Source organism: Oryctolagus cuniculus, chromosome 11 (genome assembly GCF_051225735.1).
Source record: "Oryctolagus cuniculus isolate XC-2025 breed Fujian yellow rabbit chromosome 11, ASM5122573v1, whole genome shotgun sequence".
NCBI classification, from domain to species: Eukaryota; Metazoa; Chordata; class Mammalia; order Lagomorpha; family Leporidae; genus Oryctolagus; species Oryctolagus cuniculus.
In genome coordinates this window covers 115,458,609-115,483,034 of record NC_142877.1, presented here as the reverse complement: position 1 = coordinate 115,483,034, position 24,426 = coordinate 115,458,609, and the positions used below count along the sequence as shown (strand labels likewise).

At 63.8% G+C, this 24,426-nt stretch overlaps 1 protein-coding gene across 1 annotated transcript; it reads left to right on the top strand.

Moving 5' to 3' along the window:
- Window positions 1-905: 905 nt before the first annotated feature.
- On the top strand, window positions 906-12,523 carry DNAL4 (dynein axonemal light chain 4). The gene is made up of 4 exons (XM_051845895.3): window positions 906-1,044; window positions 8,926-9,126; window positions 10,323-10,406; window positions 11,684-12,523. The coding sequence occupies exons 2-4, from the start codon at window positions 9,058-9,060 to the stop codon at window positions 11,846-11,848; spliced, it is 318 nt and encodes a 105-aa protein (XP_051701855.1). The 5' UTR covers window positions 906-1,044; window positions 8,926-9,057; the 3' UTR covers window positions 11,849-12,523.
- Window positions 12,524-24,426: the final 11,903 nt, after the last annotated feature.

The window sequence follows — 24,426 nt, the reverse complement described above, 5'->3', positions numbered from 1 at the left end:
ATACCCCCCCCCCATTCAAAGCCCTCCTGCTACCCGCCTACCCACCTGCACATTTCACTCTGCACCCAGGCCTCCTGCACAGTTCCCCAGGGAACTCTGCGGTCCCTCCTCCCATCAGCCAGCCCCAGCACCACACCCCGGCTTGGGGCTCCCTCCTTGGAGACAGCCAGCACACGGCGCCTCCGCTCCCTGCGATTCTTGAGACTGTCAGACCTCACCCGTCTCCTCTCTGAATTCCTAGGTCCCGGCCAGGGCCGAGCTCCCGGGAGCTGGCAGCCAGTGAGTGTGGCAGTGGGATTTCGCCCCCAGGTGGCCTCGCGGTGAACATTTAAATCACGCGGTGCCCCCACAGACCCCGTGGGTGCAGCACCCGCAGCTTGGAGTCCGCAGGTCTCGCCCTGTGCGCGCTGGGTTCAGACTCTCGGATTAAGTTCCCTACCAGGGAGACGGCAGGCTGGCCGGACCCGCTGTGTCTGGGGGCAGCGGGAGGGAACACGGGTCGCCCAGGGACCCGGCCAGGGGGTGTCGCCCCTCCTGCGACAGGTGACAGGTCAGGTGCGATGGTTGACGCCGTGCCCTACAGGCGTCGAGCGAGAGCGACAGGAATGACAAAGCCCTCCCTAAACGCTAGTGAAGCGTAGGGGCGTCCAGCAGCGTAGCAGCTCAGTGTCAAGATGCTAACAGGTTGCATCTGTTACTTGAAATGACCGAAACTCCCAAGGCAATAACGCTTTTCGAAGTTGGTTTCGCTGCAAACACAACTTCGCTCCGTCCGCACTCCTCCGGCACGCTGAAGACGACTATACGCCAAGGCCCGCCTCCCTAGCCCCTAGGCCACGCCCCTTCCGCGCGAACCCTCCCGTTGTAGGGACCTCCAACGCTGATTGACATCCTCATTCACCAGTAAGAAGTGAAATTGTCGTCAACTTCCGGTGAGGGGGCAGGACTTCCTTACTGGTTGCTAAGACACTCTTGTTTCGCTCCTTGACAACCCTGGCGGGGGTGCTCTGGCTGTGGCCCTGGCTCTGGCCCCCGCGGGAGCAGGTGAGGTCCCGGGGCGCGGCGGGCCGCCGAGCGGGGAGGGCCGGCCCGCAGGGAGGGCGGGAGGCCACGCGGGGCGGACAAGGCCTCGCCCACCGCCGAGGCCCCGGCCCAGCCCTCTGCCTGCGCTTCCTCAGCCCCAGGCTGTCCACCCCGACGTCGGGGACCCGAGAGCTCCGTCGCTGGCGCTTTGCCGCCTCCCCGCCCGCCTCGCGCACTCGCGCCTCCCAGATCCGGCTCCCCGCGGCGCCTCGACCCCCCGCTTTCCGCGGAGGGACCCCGCCTCGCGCGACTGGGCGGGTGGTCCCCTCGCCGGCGCGCGGACGGCTCGGCTGGCAGAGTTGAGGACGCACCGGCACTGCAGGCTGGTCGCTTCCGCTTGGGGCCTGTTTCCCCGCGAACTGGGGCTCTCTGAGGCCTCTTGGAGCCTGGCGCTCTGTGCTGCTGCCGGTCTACCCCGCTTGTCCGGTGTAGCCGAGCCCGGGTGGGTCCCAGACTGTAGCTAGTGACCCCACGCCCCCGGGCAGGGGTCTGCGCACGCGTAAGATCAGTGTCCCGCCGCGCATCTGGAAGTCGGGGGTTACTGGCCGTCGAGTGCAGGGCAGATTCAGTGTCCGTCGGTTTCCTGCCTTTGCCTCCTGCGTCCCCACATCCGCCCCTTCTGGACCGTGTCGCCACCTGTCATTTCTCCCGTTGACCCTCAGACCTGCCAAGCTGGATGCTTCTCCCAGTCTGAGTGGGGGAGGGATGGGCGGCAGACACTGCTTTGTGGGTGGCACAGCTGGACTCATTGGCTTCCCTTCTGTCCCTAGTGGACTAGGAACCAGCAGCAACTTGAACTCAGTGCTTCTAAAGTCCAGCCAACCTGCTCCTCTCTCTACCCAACAGGTCTCTTTTTAAAGTTTGTATTTGTTCATCTGAAAAGCAGAGAGACAGAGAGATCTTCCGTCCACCGGTTCACCCCCCAGTGCCCGCAACAGCCAAGGCTGGGCCGGACCCAAGGCGGGAGCCTGGACCCCAGCCTGTGTCTCCCATGTGGTAGGGACCTAAGTTCTTGAGCCATCACCCGCTGCCTCCCCGGGTGGGCATGAGCAGGAAGCTGGAATCAGAAGTGGAGCCGGTACTGGAACCCAGCGCTCTGATACGGAATGCGGGTGTCCCAGGCAGCACCCTAACAGCTGAGCCAAACACCCCCCCCATTGGTTCTGCTTGGTTTCCCGTCTGCCGCAGCCACACCGCCCTCCTGGGCGTCACCCATCACCCTGCCACACCTGTTGCATCAGGCAGTCGCCCCATGGTTTTGATTCTCCTCCATGAGGCGCTCCCATCCCCTATTTCTGAAGCCATACAGGGGCCCAACGACTTGAGCCTCCCGGGGTGTGCGTGGGCAGGGAGCTGGAGTCAGGAGTGGAACTGGACTTTGGGGACGCAGGCATCCCCACCTGCATCCTGCCGCCGGGCCAGATGCCTGCTCCCAACTCCCATGCTTCTTTTTTATTTTTATTTTTTTGACAGGCAGAGTTAGTGAGAGAGAGACAGAGAGAAAGGTCTTCCTTCCGTTGGTTCACCCCCTAAATGGCTGCTACAGCTGGCGCACTGCGCCGATCCGAAGCCAGGAGCCAGGTGCTTCCTCCTGGTCTCCCATGGGGTGCAGGGCCCAAGCACCTGGGCCATCCTCCACTGCACTCCCGGGCCACAGCAGAGAGCTGGCCTGGAAGAGGAGCAACCGGGACAGAATCCGGCGTCCCAACTGGGACTACAACCCGGGGTGCCAGCGCCGCAAGGCGGAGGATTAGCCTAGTGAGCCGCGGCGCCGGCCATACCCACACTTCTTAAGGCTGCAATTTAGGGCACCCTTGTCCTTCTCCAACCCAGTCTCAGCCCCTTCCCCCAGCCTTGTCTCTCCCTGCTGTGCTAAATCCCGTCCTCCAGGCAAGCGAGAGAGCCTCGTTCGCTCCCGGAAGATGCTCTGAGCGCCCCCCCCTCCTGCCCGGCTCCTGCGGAAGGCACGCTCTGAAGGCATCCAGACCTGGGCTGGGGTCCTGGCCCTAGCGTTTGCCAGCAGAGCCTGTGTGGTCATCAGTGAAATGGGGACAGCAGTGCCCAGCTGACAGTTTCGGGTGAGAGTCGCTGAACCCTCCTGGTGAGGGGAGGCAGAGGGCCCTGCCCTGCCCCGCCGTTCAGTTACGATCCCGGTGGTTTTTGGACTTCTGCCACGTGCCAGACCCTGGACTTGGGCCCCAGGACAACCAGCCCGTGACGTCTGGGCTCAGGACACCCCCGTAGGTCGTGATCAGTTGCCAGGTGTCACCCACGGTTAGCAGTTTTGAATGAGCTTTTAGAAGGTGGCCAGTGCTGAGGCCGGCATACTGTGAAAGTGTCCCCCCGAGTCCCGCCCTTCAGATCTGCTCTCCCCGGGAGCCTGGCTTCTTGTTTCGCTGGTATCTTGACAAACATTTGGGATTTCATCCAAATCTGAGGGTGTCTGTGAGGTGTGTGTGAATCAGCACCGTTTATCACGGGTGTTAACACGTAAGCACAGGGAACTGCCACACAGACTGGCCCACGGCGCCGCCTCTGCCCCACCCACCTCTCCTCTCCTCCCCCCTCCCTCCCGCTCCCCCACCTCCCCTCCCCCCACCTCTCCCCTCCCCCCTCTCTCCTGCTCCCCCACCTCCCCTCCCTCCACCTCCCCTCCTCCCCCATCCTGCTCCCCTACCTCCCTTCCCCCCACCTCTCCTCCCCCCTCTCTCCCGCTCCCCCACCTCCCCTCCCTCCACCTCTCCTCCTTCCCCTCTCTCCCGCTCCCCCACCTCCCCTCCCTCCACCTCTCCTCCTTCCCCTCCCTCCCGTTCCCCCACCTCCCCTCTCTCCACCTCTCCCCCTTCCCCCTCCCTCCCGCTCCCCTACCTCCCTTCCCCCCACCTCTCCCCTTCCCCCTCTCTCCCGCTCCCCCACCTCCCTTCCCCCCACCTCTCCCCTCCCCCCTCTCTCCTGCTCCCCCACCTCCCCTCCCTCCACCTCTCCCCCTTCCCCTCCCTCCTGCTCCCCTACCTCCCTTCCCCCCACCTCTCCCCTTCCCCCTCTCTCCCGCTCCCCCCACCTCCCCTCCCCCCACCTCTCCCCCTCCCCCCTCTCTCCTGCTCCCCCACCTCCCCTCCCTCCACCTCTCCCCTTCCCCTCCCTCCTGCTCCCCCACCTCCCCTCCCTCCACCTCTCCCCTTCCCCTCCCTCCCGCTCCCCTACCTCCCTTCCCCCCACCTCTCCCCTTCCCCTCCCTCCTGCTCCCCTACCTCCCCTCCCTCCACCTCTCCCCCTTCCCCTCCCTCCTGCTCCCCTACCTCCCTTCCCCCCACCTCTCCCCTTCCCCCTCCTTCCCCTCCCTCCTGCTCCCCCACCTCCCCTCCCCCAGCTCTCCCCCTTCCCCTCCCTCCTGCTCCCCTACCTCCCTTCCCCCACCTCTCCCCTTCCCCCTCTCTCCTGCTCCCCCACCTCCCCTCCTTCCACCTCTCCCCCTTCCCCCTCTCTCCTGCTCCCCCCACCTCCCCTCCTTCCCCACCTCTCCCTTTCCCCCTCCCTCCCCTCCCTCCACCTCTCCCCCTTCCCCTCCCTCCTGCTCCCCCACCTCCCCTCCCTCCACCTCTCCCCCTTCCCCTCCCTCCTGCTCCCCTACCTTCCTTCCCCCCACCTCTCCCCTTCCCCCTCTCTCCTGCTGCCCCCACCTCCCCTCCTTCCCCACCTCCCCTCCTTCCCCACCTCTCTCTCGTTCCCCCACCTCCCCTCCCTCCACCTCTCCCCTTCCCCTCCCTCCCGCTCCCCCCACCTCCCCTCCCTCCACCTCTCCCCTTCCCCTCCCTCCTGCTCCCCCACCTCCCCTCCCTCCACCTCTCCCCTTCCCCCTCCCTCCCGCTCCCCCACCTCCCCTCCCTCCACCTCTCCCCTTCCCCTCCCTCCCGCTCCCCCACCTCCCCTCCCTCCACCTCTCCCCTCCCCCCTCCCTCCCGCTCCCCCACCTCCCCTCCCTCCACCTCTCCCCTTCCCCTCCCTCCCGCTCCCCCACCTCCCCTCCCTCCACCTCTCCCCTCCCCCCTCCCTCCCGCTCCCCCCACCTCCCCTCCCTCCACCTCTCTCCTCTCCCTCGCTCCCCTCCTTTCCACGGGGCCTCGGGACACTGAGGAAAAGCAAGGCCATGGTAAAAGATCCCAAAGCAGAGTTTTGTGCGTTGCAGCCTCTGCCCCGGCTTGAATCCTTCCCTCCCGTGCAGACACGCGTCTGTGGTGCTCGCTCTTAGCAGAATTAAAAATGGCAGCCCTGTGCTTGCCTCCCGCGTTTTAAACTGCCCTGAGAGCCGGGCTTCTGGGGGCTCCGTGCCCCCGTGGCTTCCTGGCCTCACTACTGATGTCTGGAGTATGTGCGTCCACGTCCTTCGAATCCTCTCCCCTCCTCGCCAGCTCTGTGTGACGCGGGGGGCAGGTGCAGGCAGGCCGCCGGCGCTGAGTAGGACAGATATTGCGTGACTGTCTCGTCTCCTGTTCGCTGTGCCGAGGGAGAAAGCACAGATGGTAGAGTCAAAGAGGAGATCTGGGTTCGGATCCCGGCACTGCCGTTGCTGTGCCCTGGGCCAGCCACGAAACCTCTCAGAGCTCCGGGCGCCTGGCGTGTGAGCGGTCGTTGGGAGGAAGGGCGCGGTGAGGACTGAAGGCACAGGGGGCCACACTGCTTCTGCTGGGCACTGATGCGGAGGCTGGGGTACAGAGGGAACCGGCTACGACCGGCTGCTCTGGCTGGCTGGCACCCGGCATTCCCGTCCCTCCATCTCCTGTCAGTCTCTCCTCTGACTCCTAATTCCCAGGTGAGAAAGCTGAGGCTTAGACAGGGAAGCGCTCATCTGAGAACCAAGGTGCGACTCGCAGCCACCCAGAACTGCCACGATGTGCCCTGGACCCGCCCCGCGGCCTCTCAGCCCTGTGCCGGGCTCTGAGGGGTACTGAGCCCAGGCAGAAGGGCCCGGGCTGTTCCCAGCAGTGAGGCCGCCCCCACCCCAGGGGCTGGCAGGTACCTTTGGCCTTATTTCCCAGAATGCACTTGTTTTTTGTCCTCCCTCCCACACAGCCTCCCCGTCCCAAGGATTCTTCCCAGATGCTATGTCAACACACAGAGGGACCCACCGGGGAGGGGAGGTCGAGGCTGGCCCCGGCCATGTCTGTGGCTCCGGGTGAGGCCGTGTCAACACACAGAGGGCCCCACTGCAGAGGGGAGGCCGAGGCCGGCCCCGGCTTCGTGCTCCAGAGTGCACTGGGCGGCGTGTGCCTGAGCTTCAGTGCCGGGCGGACTCGAGGCCCTGGCCCTGGCCGCGCGTCAATTATTAAAGGGCTGTCTCGGGCCTGGCCTGCAGTCTGCAGGCCCAGGTCCGCTTGCAGGGAAGATTGATAAGGTTATTAGGAGCTCCAGCGCTGCTATTTTGGGCGGCATTCTTAGAGCAGGGTTTCGACCCGGGGCTGGGTGTCTGCCTCTGTACTGAATGACGCAGCGTCATAAAAAACCCTCCTCCCTCCTGTGTCTGGAGCTCACAAGTGTGCCCGCCCCTTTTGTGAGCCCCGCACCTGTGGCTCCCCAGGCGTAGGGGAAGTGGCCAGGGTGAGCTGCTCGCCGCTGTGGACTGGCCCAGCAGACGAGGTCGAGTGCAGCCGAGGCCTGGCTAACAACGCACCGTGCTGCGGCAGCTCCGCTGTGCCCACCAGCACCCCCTGGGGCTTGCACCAGGTTTTGGGTGGTGGGGTGGGGCGCTCAGTGTCCTGGTTCATTCAGGGAAACCAAGGCTCAGGCTAAAGTGCTTGCCCAGAGCTACCAGGCAGGCAGCAAGCAGACTTCATTTCTGCCGCAGAACTGGGGCTGGTCCCTGAGTGTTCTGGCGGGTGGTCCTACCCAGCCCCGCCCCATAGCTGTCCCAGGGGTGTTTCCCGCTTCGTCCCTGAAGGGTGGGCTCTGGGAACACTTCTGAGGTCTGGGGCTGCTTCATGGGGCGAGCTGCACAGACCTGGCTGTGAGCACAGCCGTGGGCCCGGCTGCCTCCCCCACGCCGGCACCTTGTAGCCCTGGGAGGGGGCTGAGTGGAACTGAAGTGCTCAGGTGGGAGCGGCCACCTGCCCGTCACACCCTGGTGACCCTGGAGAGGAGGCTGTAGGTGGGGTGGGGGAGGGGCCCGCCAGCGCGATTCCCTGGGGCTTGGGACATGAGAAGCCTGCCGAGAAAGAGGGATGAGTCTGCGCTTGGTAACTGGCCAGCTCCTTCGTGGAGACAAACAAAAGCTGCTAATATCCGCGTGGTCCTGATGCCCACACTGAGGAGCTGGAGGAGCCAGCTGTCTCCTGGGGGCCAGGAAGGAGCAGCGTCCCTGGGGAGGAGTCCGGGCCAGGCTGCGGGTGACCCCGCCGCGGTGCACGGAGGGGAGACCAGACTTTGACCTCACTGCTGGGTCCAGGTGAGCTGCAGCAGTCGGGTTGAGGGCCCTACTGTGTGCACGGGAGCTCAGGGAGTAGGGATCTACACCCCAGCTTTGCCACTGGCAAGCTGAGCGACCCAGGCCACTGACCTGACGGTTCGTGCCTCCGTCCCTCCCCTGCCCCCTGCCCCCTGCCCCCTGCCCCCTGCCCCCGGGGGCGCTGCACTAAGCAGCTGTGTAAGCCACTAGAGCAGTGGCTGCCACCCAGGGACCCCGTCAGTGCCCCAGCCATCCCCTGCCTGCTGGGGGCTACAGGCACGTGGGCCGCGGTGGCTGTGTGCAAGCAAATCTACTTGCAAATGTGGGAAACGCTGAAGTTGGGGAGAAAGCAAAGGCGCGGGGCAGGCGTTTAGCACGGCGGTCACGTCGCTGCGTGGAACGCCCACGTCCCGTTTGAGCCCCTGTTCCACTGCTTCCCGTCCAGCTTCCCCTAGTGTGCACCCGGGGAGGGGTCCCTGCCACTCAGGTGGGAGACCAGGCTCCCAGCTTCGGCCTGGCCCAGGCCTGGCTGCTGCAGGCGTTTGGGGAGTGACCCAGCAGATGGAAGAGCGCTGTCTGTCTGTCTCTACGCCTGTCTAGTAGATACATAATTTCCTGTGTGTCAGTTCTGAGAAGAAGGCTCGTTGACGGAGAGACGCTGAGCGGCAGGATTTCCTGCAGTGCCACCAGTCACTCAGGATCCACGCCCCTCGTGCCGTGTACGCCGTCTCCTTGACAACTGAGAACCGGTGCAAGGGCACCGCCGCTTCGCGCGTGCCCGCTGCGTGGCTCACAGACCCGTTCTCGGAGCTCTCCCGGCAGCCCTGTGCGGCAGACGTGACTGTCCCTGGGTTACTCTGGAGAAATTGAGGCCCAGGAGGTTAAACCAGGCCCAGCACTCAGCCTCCCAGCTCCCGGGCCAGCCAGCTGGACCGGGTGGCCGGAGAGGGAGTGGCAGGAGCAGCCAGAGAGCCTGCTGGCCGAGGGCTGTGTGGGGCGGCGCTGTTCCCGTGCCAGGTCCCGTGCACCCACTGAAGAGGCGGAGGGGGCCCCGCCCCTGCAAGAAAACCCAGATTGTGTGCCGCCCTGACCTGACCGTGTGGCGCGCTCGCCGTGGCTGCCGGGAAGCGGGGACCACGTGCCGAGCGCGTGTTCATTGCCAGCTCCAGGCTGCATCCTGGCCTGGCCCACAGTCAGTGTTTGTCTCGGCAGTGACAGTGTGTACCTCACCGGGCCCAGCACCTCCTGGTGACTCATCCTCCGCCGGCAGACTTGCTGGCCATTTGGAAAAGGCTGCGGAGGAGTGACGACGGGAGGTGTCAGATTGTCACCAGACATTTCCACTTCGTGATGTGTGCTTTCAGAGCCAACTCCCCTCTCCTGGCTTTTCCTGTTTTCTGCAGCGCCCTCGGGGAACCACGTTTTCCTCGCTCCGAGCTGGCAGGGCCGGCTTCCCGAGGCTCTGAGTGTCCCCTGCCAGCCCCAGCGCCTCCGCCAAGCCCCCCCGCCCTCCCAGTGGCCACAGTGGAAGGATCATGGGGGAAACCGAAGGGAAGAAAGACGAGGCCGATTATAAGCGACTGCAGACCTTCCCTCTGGTCAGGGTAAGCCCGGGGGGCGGCCGGCAGGGCCACACAGCCTGGAGAGCGGGGGGTACCCCCGGTGCCCCACTGCTGGCCCCGATCCCGACATCCAGGAGGGAGTCACTCACTCACTCTCCCGTTCATGCACCACCATTTTGGTGGACCACCTGCTACATGCTGGCGTGGTTCTAGGCCCCGGGAGAGAGCAGTGAGCGGACGGCAAGGCCTGGCCCCCACAAGAGCAGTGCTTAAGCAACACGATCGCAGGCCAAGTGCTCCAAAGGAAACGAAGCAGGTGTGTGGGCGGGAGGAGAGGTTAGCTCCTGGAGGGCGAGGCAGCGGGCTGAGCCAGGCTCTGGGGACAGGCGCTCTCGACGCCGAGCCAGCGCGCCCAGGAAGCCCGAGGGGACAGCGAGCTGCCGCGCGTGAGACCAGTGGCCAGCCGCGGGGGTCAGCACGGCACAGGGAGTCCTGGCCGGAGTGCAGGGGGGCGCCGTGGAGGCAGCGCAGGGATGCGAGCTTCGTGCTTTCCCAGGGCCCCTCCAGCAGGGACTTCGGGCGCCAGGAGGAGATGGGGGAGCAGGGGGCTGCGCCTGGAGGCCCAGGTCCTGCAGAGCAGGAGGGAGGCATGGGCGGGGCCCGCGTGTGCCCGGGCCGCTGGGGTGAGAGGAAGACGTTCACGGAGGCTGTTTTTTTTTTTTCCCCTAAACAACGAGAGAAAAGAATGATGGTGACTTCCAAGAAAGGGAAGGCGGAGGAGGCGTGGGGCTGTGGGATTTATTTTTATTTATTTTAGGTTATTTTTAGCCACTAAGCGGGGTTATCAAAACGTGTGCTGAGCCAGAGAAGAGGTCGGAGCTGGGCGTGAACGTGCGTGAAGCCTGCCCTGGAGACGTCAGACAGGACTGGGGGCGGCAGGGCCCAGGGCCCCCCGTGGCTGCAAGCAGGCAGGGTCCCCAGAAGGAGGCGGGAGGCGAACCAGGAACCTGGAGCGTGGCCAGTGCCGCCCGACTTCAAGGGCAGAGGCCGTGGTGAGCCGTCTCCCCAGCCGTGCCCAGCGCCCCCGCTGCAGGCCTGCGCTCAGAGTGAGGGCCGCCTGCCCAGGCCTGTGGCAGGCAGCACCTGGGTGGCAACGTCTTAAGCTTGGGACAGAGGCAGGCCAGGCAGGGCAGGTCACGGGCTGAGCCCCTCTCCGTTTGTCCCCTGTCTGTCTCTAGCACTCGGACATGCCAGAGGAGATGCGAGTGGAGACCATGGAGCTCTGTGTCACAGCCTGTGAGAAGTTCTCCAACAACAACGAGGTACTGCCGTCGGCCTGGGGTGACGTGGGAGACTGGGGGCCCAGGCCCTGCTGCCAGCCCCAGCGTCCGGCCGGCAGCGTGCACAAGGCTTCCTGGGCGGCAGTCACAGTTAGGGCGAGCCCGGGGGAGGAAGCCGGAGGGGTCTCCACGCCATCCCTGCCCGTGGTCCTGTCGGGGGCACAGGGCACCTTTCCCAGGGCTCCGTCCCCGTGGGGAGCGGAAGCCTGGCGAGGCCTCATCCGTGCGTCCGTCCACTCACAGAGACTCAGAGCCATCTCTGTGCCGCACGCTGCTCCAGGTGCCAGGGTGGGGCCCGTAGGCTCTGAGCCGGGAGCGCCCCAATGGGTACAGGGGAGAGAAATGGAAGTGAGTGTGTGGCGGCTGTGCGGAGCAGACGTTGGCAGCGAGAGCCCGCGTCCGTCTGCAGCCCGCCTCGCTCAGGGCCCTTTGGATGAGCCCAGCCCTCCCACCCTGTACCTGGGGGTGGCCAAGGTGCCCCTCGCTGCGAGGGTCACTTGTGGAGACAATGGCAGGAGGCACTGGGGGGCCACCTGGAGGAAGGGGGCACTGCTGGTCACACCGAAGCCTCACTGGAGGGACAGGGGAGAGAGAAGGTCGGAGCCCTCCCCACTGCGGCCCACTCCCAGAGGTTCACCACAGCTGACCCCGGGAGCCCGGCATGCCGTCTGGGCCGCCTGTGCGGGAGATAGGGGCCCAAGAACCTGGCCACCACCTGCTGCCTCCCAGGTGCGTTAGCAGGAGCTGGACCAGAAGTTAGCAGCCGGGACTCCAGCCAGCCCTCGGATATGGGGTGCAGGTGTCCCAAGCAGCGGCTAACCACCGAGCCACACTGCCTGCTGCGCAGGTGGAGTTTCCTGCGAGAAGGGGAGCAGGAAGCGGAGGGCTGGTGCTGTGGCTGGGAGGTGCAGCCGCTGCTCCCTAGGGCCCACTGCACCCCACGGCTGGCAGTGACGTGGGTAGTAGCCAGAGCCCTCACACCTGGGCACAGCCGCGGGCTCCACCTCTCCGTTCACACAGCCGGGAGCCCAGGTGCAGCGCAGGACTCAGCCCGGCTGTCAGACCTGATGCTGACCGCCCCGCCCCCGGCGACGCAGCGTCCAGGTTCCTGTCGGGAACGTCCGGAAGCCCTTTCTGCAGGGGCCGTGAGCCGCGGTCTGCCGTCCTGGGCCAGCAGGCCTTGCCCTGCCAAGACCGCCCTCGCCAGGGGCCGGCGCAGGCCGCTGCCCACTCCCCCTGACAAGCACTCTCCCTTCCAGAGCGCCGCCCGGATGATCAAGGAGGCCATGGACAAGAAGTTCGGCTCCTCCTGGCACGTGGTGATCGGCGAGGGCTTCGGCTTGGAGATCACACACGAGGTGAAGAACCTGCTGTACCTGTACTTCGGGGGCACCCTGGCTGTGTGCGTGTGGAAGTGCTCCTGACGCCCCGCGCGCGCCCTGCTTCTCCTGGGGGAGCCGCGCTCTCGTCCTTTCGTCTTGCGTGCGGGCTTCCCAGGCCGTGCCCCGGGTGTGAGTCCGCGGGCGGCTCTACTCCCAGGCTGCAGCCCTCTGAGGCCCAGGGGAGGGGGGGAGATGGGGCTTTCCTCCCGCCGACCTGCCAGTGGCCCGCTCCCCTCACACCCTGGGGTCCCCGGCACTGCCGGCTCTCGAGGACACGGGCAGCTTCTCCTCTCGTCTCTGGGGATGTGGTGACCGAGCCCTCCCAGCCCCGCCCGGGCTGAGCAAGGCACCCACCGCGTCTCCCGGACCAGCAGTGCCGCAGCCCCCGGCCTCGGCACCCTCCCTCCCCGTGCACCGCCTGGAGCGCACAGCTGTGAGCCGGGGCCGGGGCTGGGGCCGGTGCGCGCAACTGCCCCAGCCGCTCTCGGCGTCACCGAGCCCCCGTGAGACGCCTGGCCAGGAGGCAGCTTCGGCAGGGACAGCTGGCCGTCAGGGACCACTCGCTCGTTTGTACTTCTCGTCTCCACCGGGTTTTCTAGATTCTTTTGAGTGTGGGGAGAAGGGTTTTAGTAGAGGGTGAACCGTATTTTACACAGCGGTCTTATTTATATACATGTCTTGGTTTTTACAATTAAAATGACCAAAAACGGACCTCTATCTGCGGCCTCCTGACCGACTGGTGTCCTCAGGGCTGGGCGCATCCTGGGAACACAGAGATGTTTCTGGATGAACAGTGAGGGTCCTACAGCCTGGCCCAGGCCCTCACCACTGTGTCACAGGGCTGGGGCCACGTGGACACTGGGATACCGTCAGGCTCTTTTTTTTTTTTTTTTTTTTTAATTCACTTGAAAAGCAGAGTTAGAGAGGGGGTGAGACAGAGGTCTTCCATCCTCTGGTTCACTCCCCAAATGGCTGCAATGGCCAGGGCTGGGCCAAGCCGGAGCCAGGAGCCAGGAGCTGCTTCTGGGTCTCCTGTATGGGCCATCTTCCTCTGCTTTCCCAGGCCATAGCAGAGAGCTGGATTGGAAGTGGAGCAGCCAGGACTCGAACCAGCGTCCCAGGCAGCGCCTTTACCTGCTGCGCCACGGCACCGCCCCTGCTGTCAGGTCCAGCAGATGTTCGTCCGGCGCCCCTGAGCACCCCGTGCTAGGAGCTGGGGGTGTGGGGTTGGAAAAGCGTAGATCCCACGCTCAGTCCACTCCTGCCCAGTCGTGTCCGCTGGGTGTGGGAGATGACACGCTAGGACACAGGACGGGACATTGTGTGGGCAGGCAGGGGCACCGAGCCCCGCGCAGGGCAGGGTGAGGGTTCTACCAGAGCGCTAGGAGCAAGCAGCGGCTTAGGGTCTGTGACGCCCCCGTAGCTCTGGCCTTGGCCCCTGACGCCGAGCCTTAGACCCAGAAACCCCAGGCACGACAGTGCCGAGGCAGCCCCACGCCCGGGCTGGCCTGGGAGTCCCAGCCCCTGGCCCGGTTCCACCCGTGGAAAGCTGAGGAGCCAGCGTTAGAGAGCTGTCGACAGATGCGGTGGCGCGGCCAGGCAGGGGTCTGTGGTCGGGGAGCTTGCTCTGAGCCGGGGGCAGTGGGACAGAGCCGTGGTCACTGCCCCGAGGCTGGCCGCCTGGTCCCGCGGCTGGAGCCAGCCTCTGGGATGCGGGTGGGGGCCGGCTGCCTGACCCTGGGCCCGTCCTGGTTGGAACCCTGAGGCACGCTGCGCGCTGCTGGGGAGGTGGGCCAGCCGCACAGATGGGCGTGAAGGGAGCGGGGCGGGGGTGGTGCGGGAGGTGGGGCGGGGGCGCCGCGGCCTGGAATAGCTCCGGCTGATTAACCGCCTGCTTGCATCTGTTCTCTGCTTTCGTCTGTGCACGCGGGTGCCAAAAAGTGAAGTTGGCTGAGCCTGCAGCCGGGGTGCTGGGTAGGCATGCGGGTGCTGAGGGCCACAGAGCTGGCTTGGGCCCAGCCCTGCTCTTCCGAGCCTCTCTGCGCTTCAGTGGCTGTGTCTGTGAAATGGGGGTGAAAGGCCCCACCCCCAGGGTCCCTGGGAGGCAGGACTGTGTCTGGAGCAGCCACACCTCATGCGTGCTGTGTCATTTTTTTGCGTGCTCCTCTCTTGCCGCTGCTAGGCAGGGTGCCGCCAGCCAGCCCCTGGCACAGGATGGGACTCACGGGCACGCAGTTTAGAGGTGCCCCTGGTGGCAAGCACCCTCCCGGCCCCAGTCCAGAGCTTGTACCGCTGCGCCCAGAGGGTAGTGAGGTCCCTGGGGGGCCGGGTCAGGTGACAGCACCGTGGCAGGTGTTCCCCAGCCACTCCTGTGCTTGGACCCGGGGGCGATACCCCCACCCCACCCCCCAAGACCCACGCCAGCCACGGACACCTGGCCTTCCCTGTGCCGGCCTCGCTGACCAGGGGAGGGACCTGCCAGTGACGAAGCCCCCATCTCTGCGGGCCGGCAGCTCCCAGTCGGGCGCGGGACCAGCCGAGGAGCAGAAAAGCAGGACACGGGGAAGGAGTTTAAGAAAAGAGAACGTGGGGCTCAGGGAATCGGGGTTCAGAGGAGGGAGCAGCTGTCGCTGCCCAGGGGGATGGGGAAGGCTTCCTGGAGGAGGTGGCGTGCCCCAGGCCCTGGCGTTTCTGGGGAGGGTTGAGCCGGGCTATGCAGGGCAGCTCACCACTGTGGAGGGAGCAGAGCCGGCAGGTGAGGCTGTGGTGGAAAGAGGAGAGGGGTGGGGGTCGCCGGACACTGGGCGCCCTCCCTCCAGGTCATGATGCCGTGTCCTCAACTGACCTGGCCCCGTTTGGGAGTTGGAGGACAACAGTATCTGGCCCCGGGTCCCACTAGGAAGACGCCCCCAGCTGGCACTGGAGCCGGGCTGCCCGGCCCCACGGCCCCCGGGCCTGGCTGCTGCGCCTCAGCCCATCCGTCCTGCGGCCGGGTGCGCCCTCTGCCCTCTGCCCAGACCTCAGCACCAACACTGGTCCCCAGCAGCCTGTCCTGCCGCTGTCCTCACCCCGCACCCAGCCGACGCCTCAGTTGGGGGCAGCTGGCAGTCCGGTCCAGACACATCTGGAGGCCGAGTCCCAGCCGTGGGCCCCACTGGGGACTGCGCAGATGGCAGAACCGCGGGACGCAGCCAGAGCCGGGGTGGGGGCCCAGGGTGGCGAGGCAGCCATGAGGGACGGTGGGGGGCGAACCCTGGCAGGAAGTGGGCCTGGCGCCCAAGCTGCTGCCTGATGAATATTTAATGTGGCCTTGGCTCCGGGGTGGCGCTTGACCTACTTCCCGCCTCTCCAGCCGTGGACCCTACAGGCGGGCAGAGGACTGGCCCCAGGGGCTGTGGGGGTCCCAGTGCGCACCCACCCTGACAAGTGGCGAAGGCATCCAGCAGCGCCCACTTCCTTGGTCGGTTCTGCCCTGCCCCGCCCCCGCCCCCCGCTGGGGGGCTGTCAGTCCAGCCCAAGCCCCCACCTTGCTCCACTTTCCTTTTGTTCGCCTCGTATTTAAAGCAACCGCCTCGCACAGCCAGCTGCCATCTTCAGTCCTGACGAAGGTGGGGCCGGGAAGCCAGGCGGCTCAGGATGTGAATTATTATTAATAACCCTGCGGAGCGTGCCAGGCCCGGCTCGGCTCAGGCGCGCCTGTCGGGGCCCCCTCTTCCCCGATTCAGCAGGCACCGGTGTTCGCCCAAGCCCAGCTCAGAGACCTCCGCCCGGGCTGCAGCCACTCTGCTCTGGGTCTCGTCCCCCACGCGCTTCCCAGTCTCTGGAGGCACCGGGGAGATGGGGGAAGGCGGCCGTGACCCTGAACCTGCCGCGAAGCCGGAAGGGCCGATCTGGGCTCTGAGGCTTGGGCCACGAAGACCGGCTGAGCTGGTGGGTGGGTTTATTACCTGCAGCCAGTGAGGGTCCCAGGCAGGTCCCAGACCCTGTGAGCTCCTCCTGAGCCAGGCAGGACCCCCTGCCTCATAATAGCAGGTGCGTGTGGGGACTCTGGTGTCGCCCACGCGGTCCCTTCACCCTATGTACTCATCTAGCCTCAAAACGGCCAGGGGAGCTGGCGGGGGGTCCAGGTTCCTGTGTACCCTGACCAGGGGGGTGGGGTCTCCATGGCACGACACGGCTCACAGACATGGTAAGAGTGACGCCGGCTCCTGGAGGCCGCCTCCCCCACTGCACCCCTTGGGCCCCTGTACTGGCAGTCACTATGTCCCCCCGTGCTGTGCACACCTGCCCACGTAACAGATGCCACCGTGTCTCATTTCTGCACGCACCCCGGTGCCCAGCACAGGACCTGGCGTGCACGGAGACTGCGCCCTGACTGACGAGGATGGATGTGCACCACGGGCGTGCAGAGGCTTCCCCAGGAAGCACAGGGCGTCCAGACACATGGGGCTGCAGGGACTGGGCCGGGCTGAGTTGCCCTCTGCCAGTCCCCAGGCCCCGCACACAAGGCCTCGGGTTTGTCGGGGGCTCCCAGAGAGGCAGCTGCAGGGTCGGCGGCAGCGAGCGAAGGACCAGCCTGGCCCTGGGCCCCGGGCCCCTGACGACAGCTGCAGGCTCTTCGGGAGGTGGCCCTGTGCTGCTGGTGTCTCCCGCCGTCACTCAGCGCATGTTGCACTCACGAGCTCGTGAGCACCCACCCGTCGGGAGACGTCCCCATTGCAGTCTGCCGGTCCCCAGGGCCTCCTGGAGGGACCCCAGCAGGAGCCCGGCTGCAGAGCCCCGCCACGCAGCAGCTCCCTGCCCTGCAAGCTCTTCAAGTCTGGAGCCCTCCCGGTAGCCAGGGGCCTGAGTTACGCACCCCTTCCCGAGGCTTAGCACAGGGGCCGGTACACAGCTGGTGTTCAATAAGTGCCGGGCATTCATTTGTTCACTCATCAAACCTTCCCACCTATTTTTTTTTTAAAAAAGATGTATTTATTTATTTGACAAAGTTATATAGAGAGAGGTCTTCTTTTTTTTTATTTTATTTATTTATTTATTTATTTTTTTGACAGGCAGAGTGGACAGTGAGAGAGAGAGACAGAGAGAGAAAGGTCTTCCTTTGCCGTTGGTTCACCCTCCAATGGCCGCCGCTGCAGCCGGCGCACCGCGCTGATCCGATGGCAGGAGCCAGGAGCCAGGTGCTTTTCCTGGTCTCCCATGGGGTGCAGGGCCCAAGCACCTGGGCCATCCTCCACTGCACTCCCTGGCCATAGCAGAGAGCTGGCCTGGAAGAGGGGCAACCGGGACAGAATCCAGCTCCCCAACCGGGACTAGAACCCGGTGTGCCGGCGCCGCTAGGCGGAGGATTAGCCTATTGAGCCACGGCGCCGGCCCGAGAGAGGTCTTCTACCAGCTGGTTCACTCCCCAGATGGCCGCAACAGCCAGGAGCCAGGAGCTTCTCACAGGTCTCCCACGTGGCAGCGGCCTAAGCACTTGGGTCATCTGCTGCTGCTTTCCCAAGCGCATTAGCAGGGAACTTCTTAATTTTTTTTTTTTTTAAGCAGGAAACTTGATCGGACTTGACCTGGTGCCCATAGGGGATGCTGGCACCACAGGTTACCTGCCACGCCACAGCGTGCCCCCACCCCCAGTCTTTGTGCCGGGTTCTGCTGGGACCACAAATGGTGCACCCTGGACAACTTGCAGTTAGGCCAACGTGGGAACCGGCGAGGACAGCTCCATGTGCAGAGCGCCATTCCTGGGACCTGAGGGCCAGGAGGAGAGGAGGCGAGTGAGGCAGAGCCACAGGTGTGCGCAGGAGAGCTGAAGACAAACAAGGCCACCTGGGCAGCCAGAGGGAGGGGGCCACGCTGGTGGGGGCCAACAAGAGATGGCTCTGCAGAGGCTGGCGCTGTGGCACAGTAGGTTAAGCTGCTGCCTGCATAACATATGGGTGCCGTTTTGAGTCCCGGCTGCTCCACTTCTGATCCCTGCTATGGCCTGGGAAGGCAGTAGAAGATGGCCCAGGTGCTTGGGCCCCTGCACCCACATGGGAGACCATTCAGATGGAGTTCCAGCCTCCTGGCTTTAGCCTGGCCCAGCCCTGGCCAGCGTGGCTATTTGGAGAGTGAACCAATAGACCTCTCACTGTCCTCTCTGCCTTTGAAATAAATAAATGCTTTCTAAAAACTAGGAGTAGAAGCGGGTGGCGCTGGAGGAGGTGGTCGTGTCCCCACAGCAAGCCCGGCTGCCCCAGGATAGAGAGAGGCGCTGAGCTGGGAGAGCCGTGTGCCGCGTCCCATGGAAGGTGGGATCAGGGATGCATGGGGGGCGTCTGTTCTTCCCTGCCCGCCTCAGCTCAGCGCCCTGCATGGTGGCTCAGGTACCCTGTGCCTGAGTGATGGGAGCCAAGCCCCGCCTTTCCCCTGAGAAGCGTCCAGGAGGCCAGAGCCGGGACGGGGCTGTGCACATGGCTGGACAGCAGCCACTCCTGCCTGTCCCGCCAGGTGAGCCGGGGCAGGTGGGGGCTGCAGGCCCCTCGGTCCCAGACTCCCTCCCTCCCGCCTGCTCCTGAGGCAGCAGCTGGCTGGGGCCACCTCCACTGATGTGGCAAGCTGAGTCCCATGGGCCACAGGTGCCAGGGGCCCCGGAGGAGACGAGGCCGCAGTGCCCGGGACTGGCCTCGGAGCTGGGCCTGGAAGGGATTTCAGTAGGTGGGGTCCAGGCATTAGGGCTAAGGAGTTAGGAGTGGGGAGTGGGCAGAGCTGAAGGCGGGCTGGGAGCGGCACACAGGTATGACTGGGCCGGCAGCAGGAGCCGTGGAGGGCTGGCCAGCTGGTGATGCCACGGGGACAGGCCTCCTCTCCCAGCTCGGGGGCCTCGCACTGCGCTGTTGGCACAGGAGCAGCTCCTGACCCCACTCCCGGCTCTGCCTCGCCCAGCAGGGGCCATGGAGCCTAATCCGGCTTAACCCCTAGCCCAAAAGTCCCACTGCCCCCCGACGAGACCCCCGTCTTCAACCTGGCCTGCAAGGGCCAGCGTGGCCTGGTCCCTCCACCTCCCAGCTGGGCCCTGACCCTCGGGGGTCTGGGGTCCTGGGATGGACAAGGTCCAAGCCGAGCTGGTGGAGCTCCAGGGCCCACCCCCCCGGAACACCTGCCCCTCCGCCACCTCCACTTGCACGTCAACCAGGATGAGCATGAGTTGGGCCCCCCGAGAACATTGTGGCCGCAAACATGCTCAAGGCCACCTCCAATCTCCTGCCCTGCTCCGGGTCTGACGTATCTCTCTGACCTCATGTCCACCCTGCGGCTCACAGCCCTAGCTGCCCATGGTGTGCCGGCCGGGGCAGGCCCTCTTCAAGGCCAGGAGGTGAGGCACTGCTGTTGGCTCGGCCCGGCAGCAGGCTTGTCTCAACGCAGCTGGCGGTGCAGGGCGGCCTCTAGTGGCCACATGTGGGCACAACATGGCTCACCAGCGCAGGGTGCAGACGGGGCTGGCTGGGGGGCTCACCTTGGCCTTCTGCCAGGCCCCCGCGCCTCCATGCTCTGAGCCCACATCGCCCGATCAGTGCTCCCAACCTCAGAGGGGTGCTGTGAGGACAGAGGCGAAGGGGCTCAGGATGTGACCCCACTGGCAGATTGCCACCTGCACCTCTGACCCCAGCCCCCCACTACCCCTCCCTCAAAGGGTTTTTCAAGGCCTCCACCTGGACACACAAATCCTCAAAACCTCCCTCCATGCTGGGGCCCCACCCCGAGCTCCTGTCTGCTCAACCCCAGGGTCAAGGTCACAGAATCTGATTGGATAATTCTTGATGCAATAAAATAAAAGAGAAGCTGACATTGTAGCCCAGCAGGTTAAAGCCACTGCCTGTGAAGCCAGCATCCCACATGAGTGTAGGTTTGAGTCCCAGCTGCTCCACTTCCAATCCAGCTCCCTGCTAATGGCCTGGGAAGGCAGCAGAAGACGGCCCAAGTGCTTGGGCCCCTGAACCCACTGGGAGACCTGGAGGAAGTTCCAGTCTCCTGGTTTCTGCTTGGTCCAGCTCTAGCTGTTGTAGTCATTTGGGGAACGAACCAGTGGTTGGAAGATCTTTTTCTCTCTGTCTCTATCTCTCTGTACTTTGCCTTTCAAATAAATTTTAAAATCCTTTTTAAAGATTTTTTTGCAAGTGCTATAATATTTTTCAATCAGAAGATAGATATGGAGGGCCACGTTGTGGGATGCCGGCATCCCATGTGGGCTCCCGTTTGAGTTCCAGCTGCTTCACTTCCAATTCAACTCCCTGGTAATGCACCTCGGAAAGCAGTGGAAGACGGCCCAAGTCGTTGAGCCCCTGCATCCACACGGGAGACCCAGATGGAGTTCTGCACTCGTAGCTTCTGCATGGCCCAGCCCCAGCCATCACAGCCATCTGGGGAGTGAACCAGCAAGTAAGATCTCTCTCTCCCTCTCTCTCTAACTCTGCCTTTCAAATAAACAAATTTTAAAAAAAGGTACACACAAAAACATTCCAGCCAGAATTATATTTGTATTTATATCAACAAAGTTACAGAATATAAATTTTACATTTTTTGAGGAAGAAGGGACCCATGAAAATCTTGGAGCCCAGGGTCCCTCTGGGGCGCATCTCTTGGTGTTGTAACCATCTGGCCATGTGCCTGCCTTCACCACCAGACACGGGGCCCCTGGACAGGCAAGAAGTCAGCATGGGCTCAATAAACAAGTGCTTTTACATTTTTAAAGAAATATTTATTTATTGGGGCCAGTGCTGTGGTGCAGCGGGTTAAAGCCACAGCCTGCAGCACTGGCATCTCATATGGACACGGGTTCAAGTCCTGGCTGCTCCACTTCTGATCCAGCTCTCTGCTACAGCCTGGGAAAGCAGCAGAAGATGGCCCAAGTGCTTGGACCCCTGCACCCGTGTGGGAGACCTGAAAGAGGCTTCTGGCTCCTGGCTTCAGATCAGCTCAGCTCTGGCCGTTGCGGTCATTTGGGGAGTGAACCAGCAGATGGAAGACTTTATCTCTCTCTCTCTCTCTCTGGCTTTATCTCTCTCTGTAACTCTGTCTTTCAAATAAATAAAATAAAACTTTAAAAATATTTATTTATGTATTTAAGAGATAGAGTTACAGAGAGAGAGAGAGGGAGAGAGAGGGCTTCCACCTGCTGGTTCACTCCCCAGTTGGCTGCAATGGTTGAGCTGATCTGAAGCCAGGAGCCAGAAGCCTCTTCCATGTCCCCCATGTGGGTGCAGGGCCCAAGCAGGGCACTGCTTTCCCAGGCTGTAGCAGAGAGCTGGATCGGAAGTGGAGCAGCCGGGACTCGAAGCGGTGCCCGTATGGGATGCCGGCACTGCAGGCAGAGGCTTACCCCCACTACACCACAGCGCTGGCCCCCAAGTGCTTTTAAAGTTAAAAAAAAAAAAAAAAAAAACACCACGGTGAGCCCTGAGCCCAGGGCACTGTGCTAACTGTCAGGTGGTGAGGTGGGCGCCTGAGCACCACACCTGGGTCGCGGCTGAGGTCATCCTGGCTGCGCGGCACGAGAGGCTGCCCGCGACGTTCTTCAGGGAGCGTGCCCTGACTGCGCCGCGCACCGCCCAGGGCAGCCGGCGGGGCTGTGAAGTGCCCGGGGGTCCGTGCGCAGGAGGGACGGCCTCCCAGACCCTGGCAGGTCCCTCGGTGTCAGCCTGGGAGTCTCTGAGCGCACGGCCCCTCCTGGCCACCCTCCCTGGGGCGCCGGCAGCCGTGAGTGACAATCTATACTCACCCGGACCCTCGTGCGGCCCTCGGTGGCGAGTGCCCCTCCTGGAACACAGAGGGCCCGGGGCTTGCAGAGGGGGACGTGTGGGCTGCAGCCCCTGCTCCCACGGAAGGAGAGACACTGGAACCTGCCGCTGGCGGCTGGCGGGAGGTCACCCGGCAGAGCAGTGAGGAAAGGGCATCGCGGCCCAGGCACAGCCTGAGCAAGCGCATGGGCGAGGGAGAGGGTGTGGGGGCCGCTCTGGAGCAAGGTCCCGGGGGCCTGAAGCCACCTGGAGGCCACGCCACCACGGGGCGGGCGATTGAAGCCCCGGAAGCCGCAGTGACGTGGCTGCGTGGAGCTGCTCACTGAGCGTTTATTAGGAGCGTGGGGGACAGCGATGACTAAGGCACGGTCATCCTCGGGCGTCTGGGCCGGTCTCTGCCCGCCTGGGAGTGTCTGCTGTGGTCAGGCCCCGCGTGTGTCCCTGGCACCCCGCTGACCCACTTGTAAGCTGAATCCAGTGCCTGCCCCCCCTCCCATGACTGTGCACCTGCGCTGACCACCGCCGCTGGCTGACGGAGCTCTTCGGGCTCCAGGATGAAAGAATGTTACCGCGGAGCCTCCTGGCAGGCCTGGGCGTGGCGGGGCCGGGCGGGGCGCCCACGTGGGATCATCAGAGAAACAGCCCAGCCCCAGGAGTTGCTGGGGGTGGGGGGAGAGGCAAGTCCTCCCAGGCTCCAGCCCCGATGGCTGCCAAGTGCGGTCCTGCAGCCAGGAAGGCTCCCGCCCCCGCCGAGGTCTGCCTGTGATGGGTAAATGACAGACGCCACCATCCCCCAGAGGGGCAGCAGGCAGGCGACCCGAGGCTCTTCCCTCCCTCGCGTTCCTCCCACACAGCAAACTGAGGGCCTGTTCTGGGCCTGCCGCTGGCCGCGTGTCCGTGGGGGAGGCCCCCGGCTCGCAGCTGAGTCCACCAGAGCCTGGAAGCCACCTGACCTTGACTCTGGGCCCAACCCCGTCCCCTGTCCACCACAGCCCCCGGCTGCTAACAGTTCTACATGTGCTCAGTGTTTCTTTTTAAAAAGTTTGTGTTTATTTATCTGAGAGGCCGAGAGAGTTCCCATCCACCAGTTCACTCCCCAAAGGCCCAAAATGGCTACGGCTGAAGCCGGAAGCTAGGAACACAATCCAGTTTTCCCACGCACCTGGTAGGGACCAAACTACTTTAGCCCTCCCCACGGCCTCCCAGGGTCTGCCTTGGCAGGGAGCCGGAACCTGGAGCTGGAGCTGGGAATGGGACCCCGGCTCTCTGAAGGGGCTGCAGGTGTTGTAACCACAGGAGGCTAAACCCTGGCCCCTTCCACGAGCCTTCCCTGCGGCCGCACACTTGACCTTCATGTACAGGGGCCGGAGCCTAGGGCACCTGTGGGCTTGGCCAGGGTCACAGTCACTCAGTGTGGCGGACGGGACAGTTGCTACTACGCACATTTCGGCCACGAGGAACATGGCTGAGAGGCTAAGGACCTCGCCCCGGTTCACAGAGTGAGCGAGCCACGCACCTGCTCGGCACCTGGGCTGCAGGTCCCTCACCAGCCTTGGACTAAGCAGGGGCCGTGGTGCTCAGCGGGACCCTCCGGCAGGCTGGGCGGGGCACACTGTGGCCCTCACCGGGTTCTGTTCCTCGGGGTCCCCAGGGTGGGGCCAACTTCTCCATCCTGCGCCGCAGCTGCAGCCCCTCATGCCTGTGACATGGGCACCCCAGATTGGCGCTGGTTTGAGTCCTGGCTGCTCCACTTCCAATTCAGCTCCCTGCAAATGTGCCTGGGAAAGTAGTGAAAGATGGCCCAAGTGCTTGGGCCCCTGAACTCACGTGGGAGACTCCGATGGAGCTCCTGGCTCCTGGCTTCAGGTTGGCTCAGCTCCAGCCGTTGTGGCCATTTAGTGAGTGAATCAGCAGATGGAAGACCTCTCTCTCTCTCTGTTTCTGTAACTCTGCCTTTCATATAAGTCTTTTTTTTTTTTTTTTTAATCAAAGGAAGGTTGCATCTTGGGGCACCTGCTTCCCAGGTCTCCCGCATCAGAGGCCTGAGTTCGAGTCCTGGCTCTGGTCCCAGTTCTAGCTTCCTGCCGATGCAGAGCTTGGGAGCAGCAGGCGATGGCTCAAGTACTTGGGTCCCTGCCACCCGTGTGGGAGACCTGGACTGGGTTCCTTGGCTTCATCCTGCCCCAGCCCCAGGTGTTGTGGGCATTTGGGGAGTGAACCAGTGGATGGAAGATCTCTCTCAAAAAAAAGAAAATAATAAAAGTTTATAAATAAATAAAATCAAGGAAACATTAAATGTAGTAATGAATGTTGAATGAAGGTTGGATTATTTTTTGTATTTAAAGATTATTTATTTTTGAAAGTCAGAGTTATAAAGAGAGAAGAAGAGACAGAGAGAGTTCTTTCATCCGCTGGTTCACTCCCCAATGGCTGCCAGGGCTGGGGCTGGGCCAGGTGGAAGCCAGGAGCCAGGAGCTTCATCCGGACCCCTCATGTGGTTGGCAGGAGTCCAAGCACTTGGGCCGTCTTCCGCTGCTTTCCCAGGCCATTAGCAGGAAGCTGGATCAGAAGTGGAGCAGCCGGGACTTGAACCGGTGCTCATACAGGATTCTGGCATCGCAGGTGGTGGCTTTAGCCACTAGTCCACAACGCCGGCCCCTGTGGTCACCTTTCTACTAACGTGGCGGTAACATACGATCGTAGAGATTGCTTTACGGGGGAATGGGCCACGGAGGCAAGAGCGCCAGGCAACAAAGCAAGTCCTCCCGTGGCCCTGCGTCAGTGGGTGCCCTGCGATGCTGTCCCCCTCCCTGCCGCCATCTGTGGCACAATGACAGGGAAAGA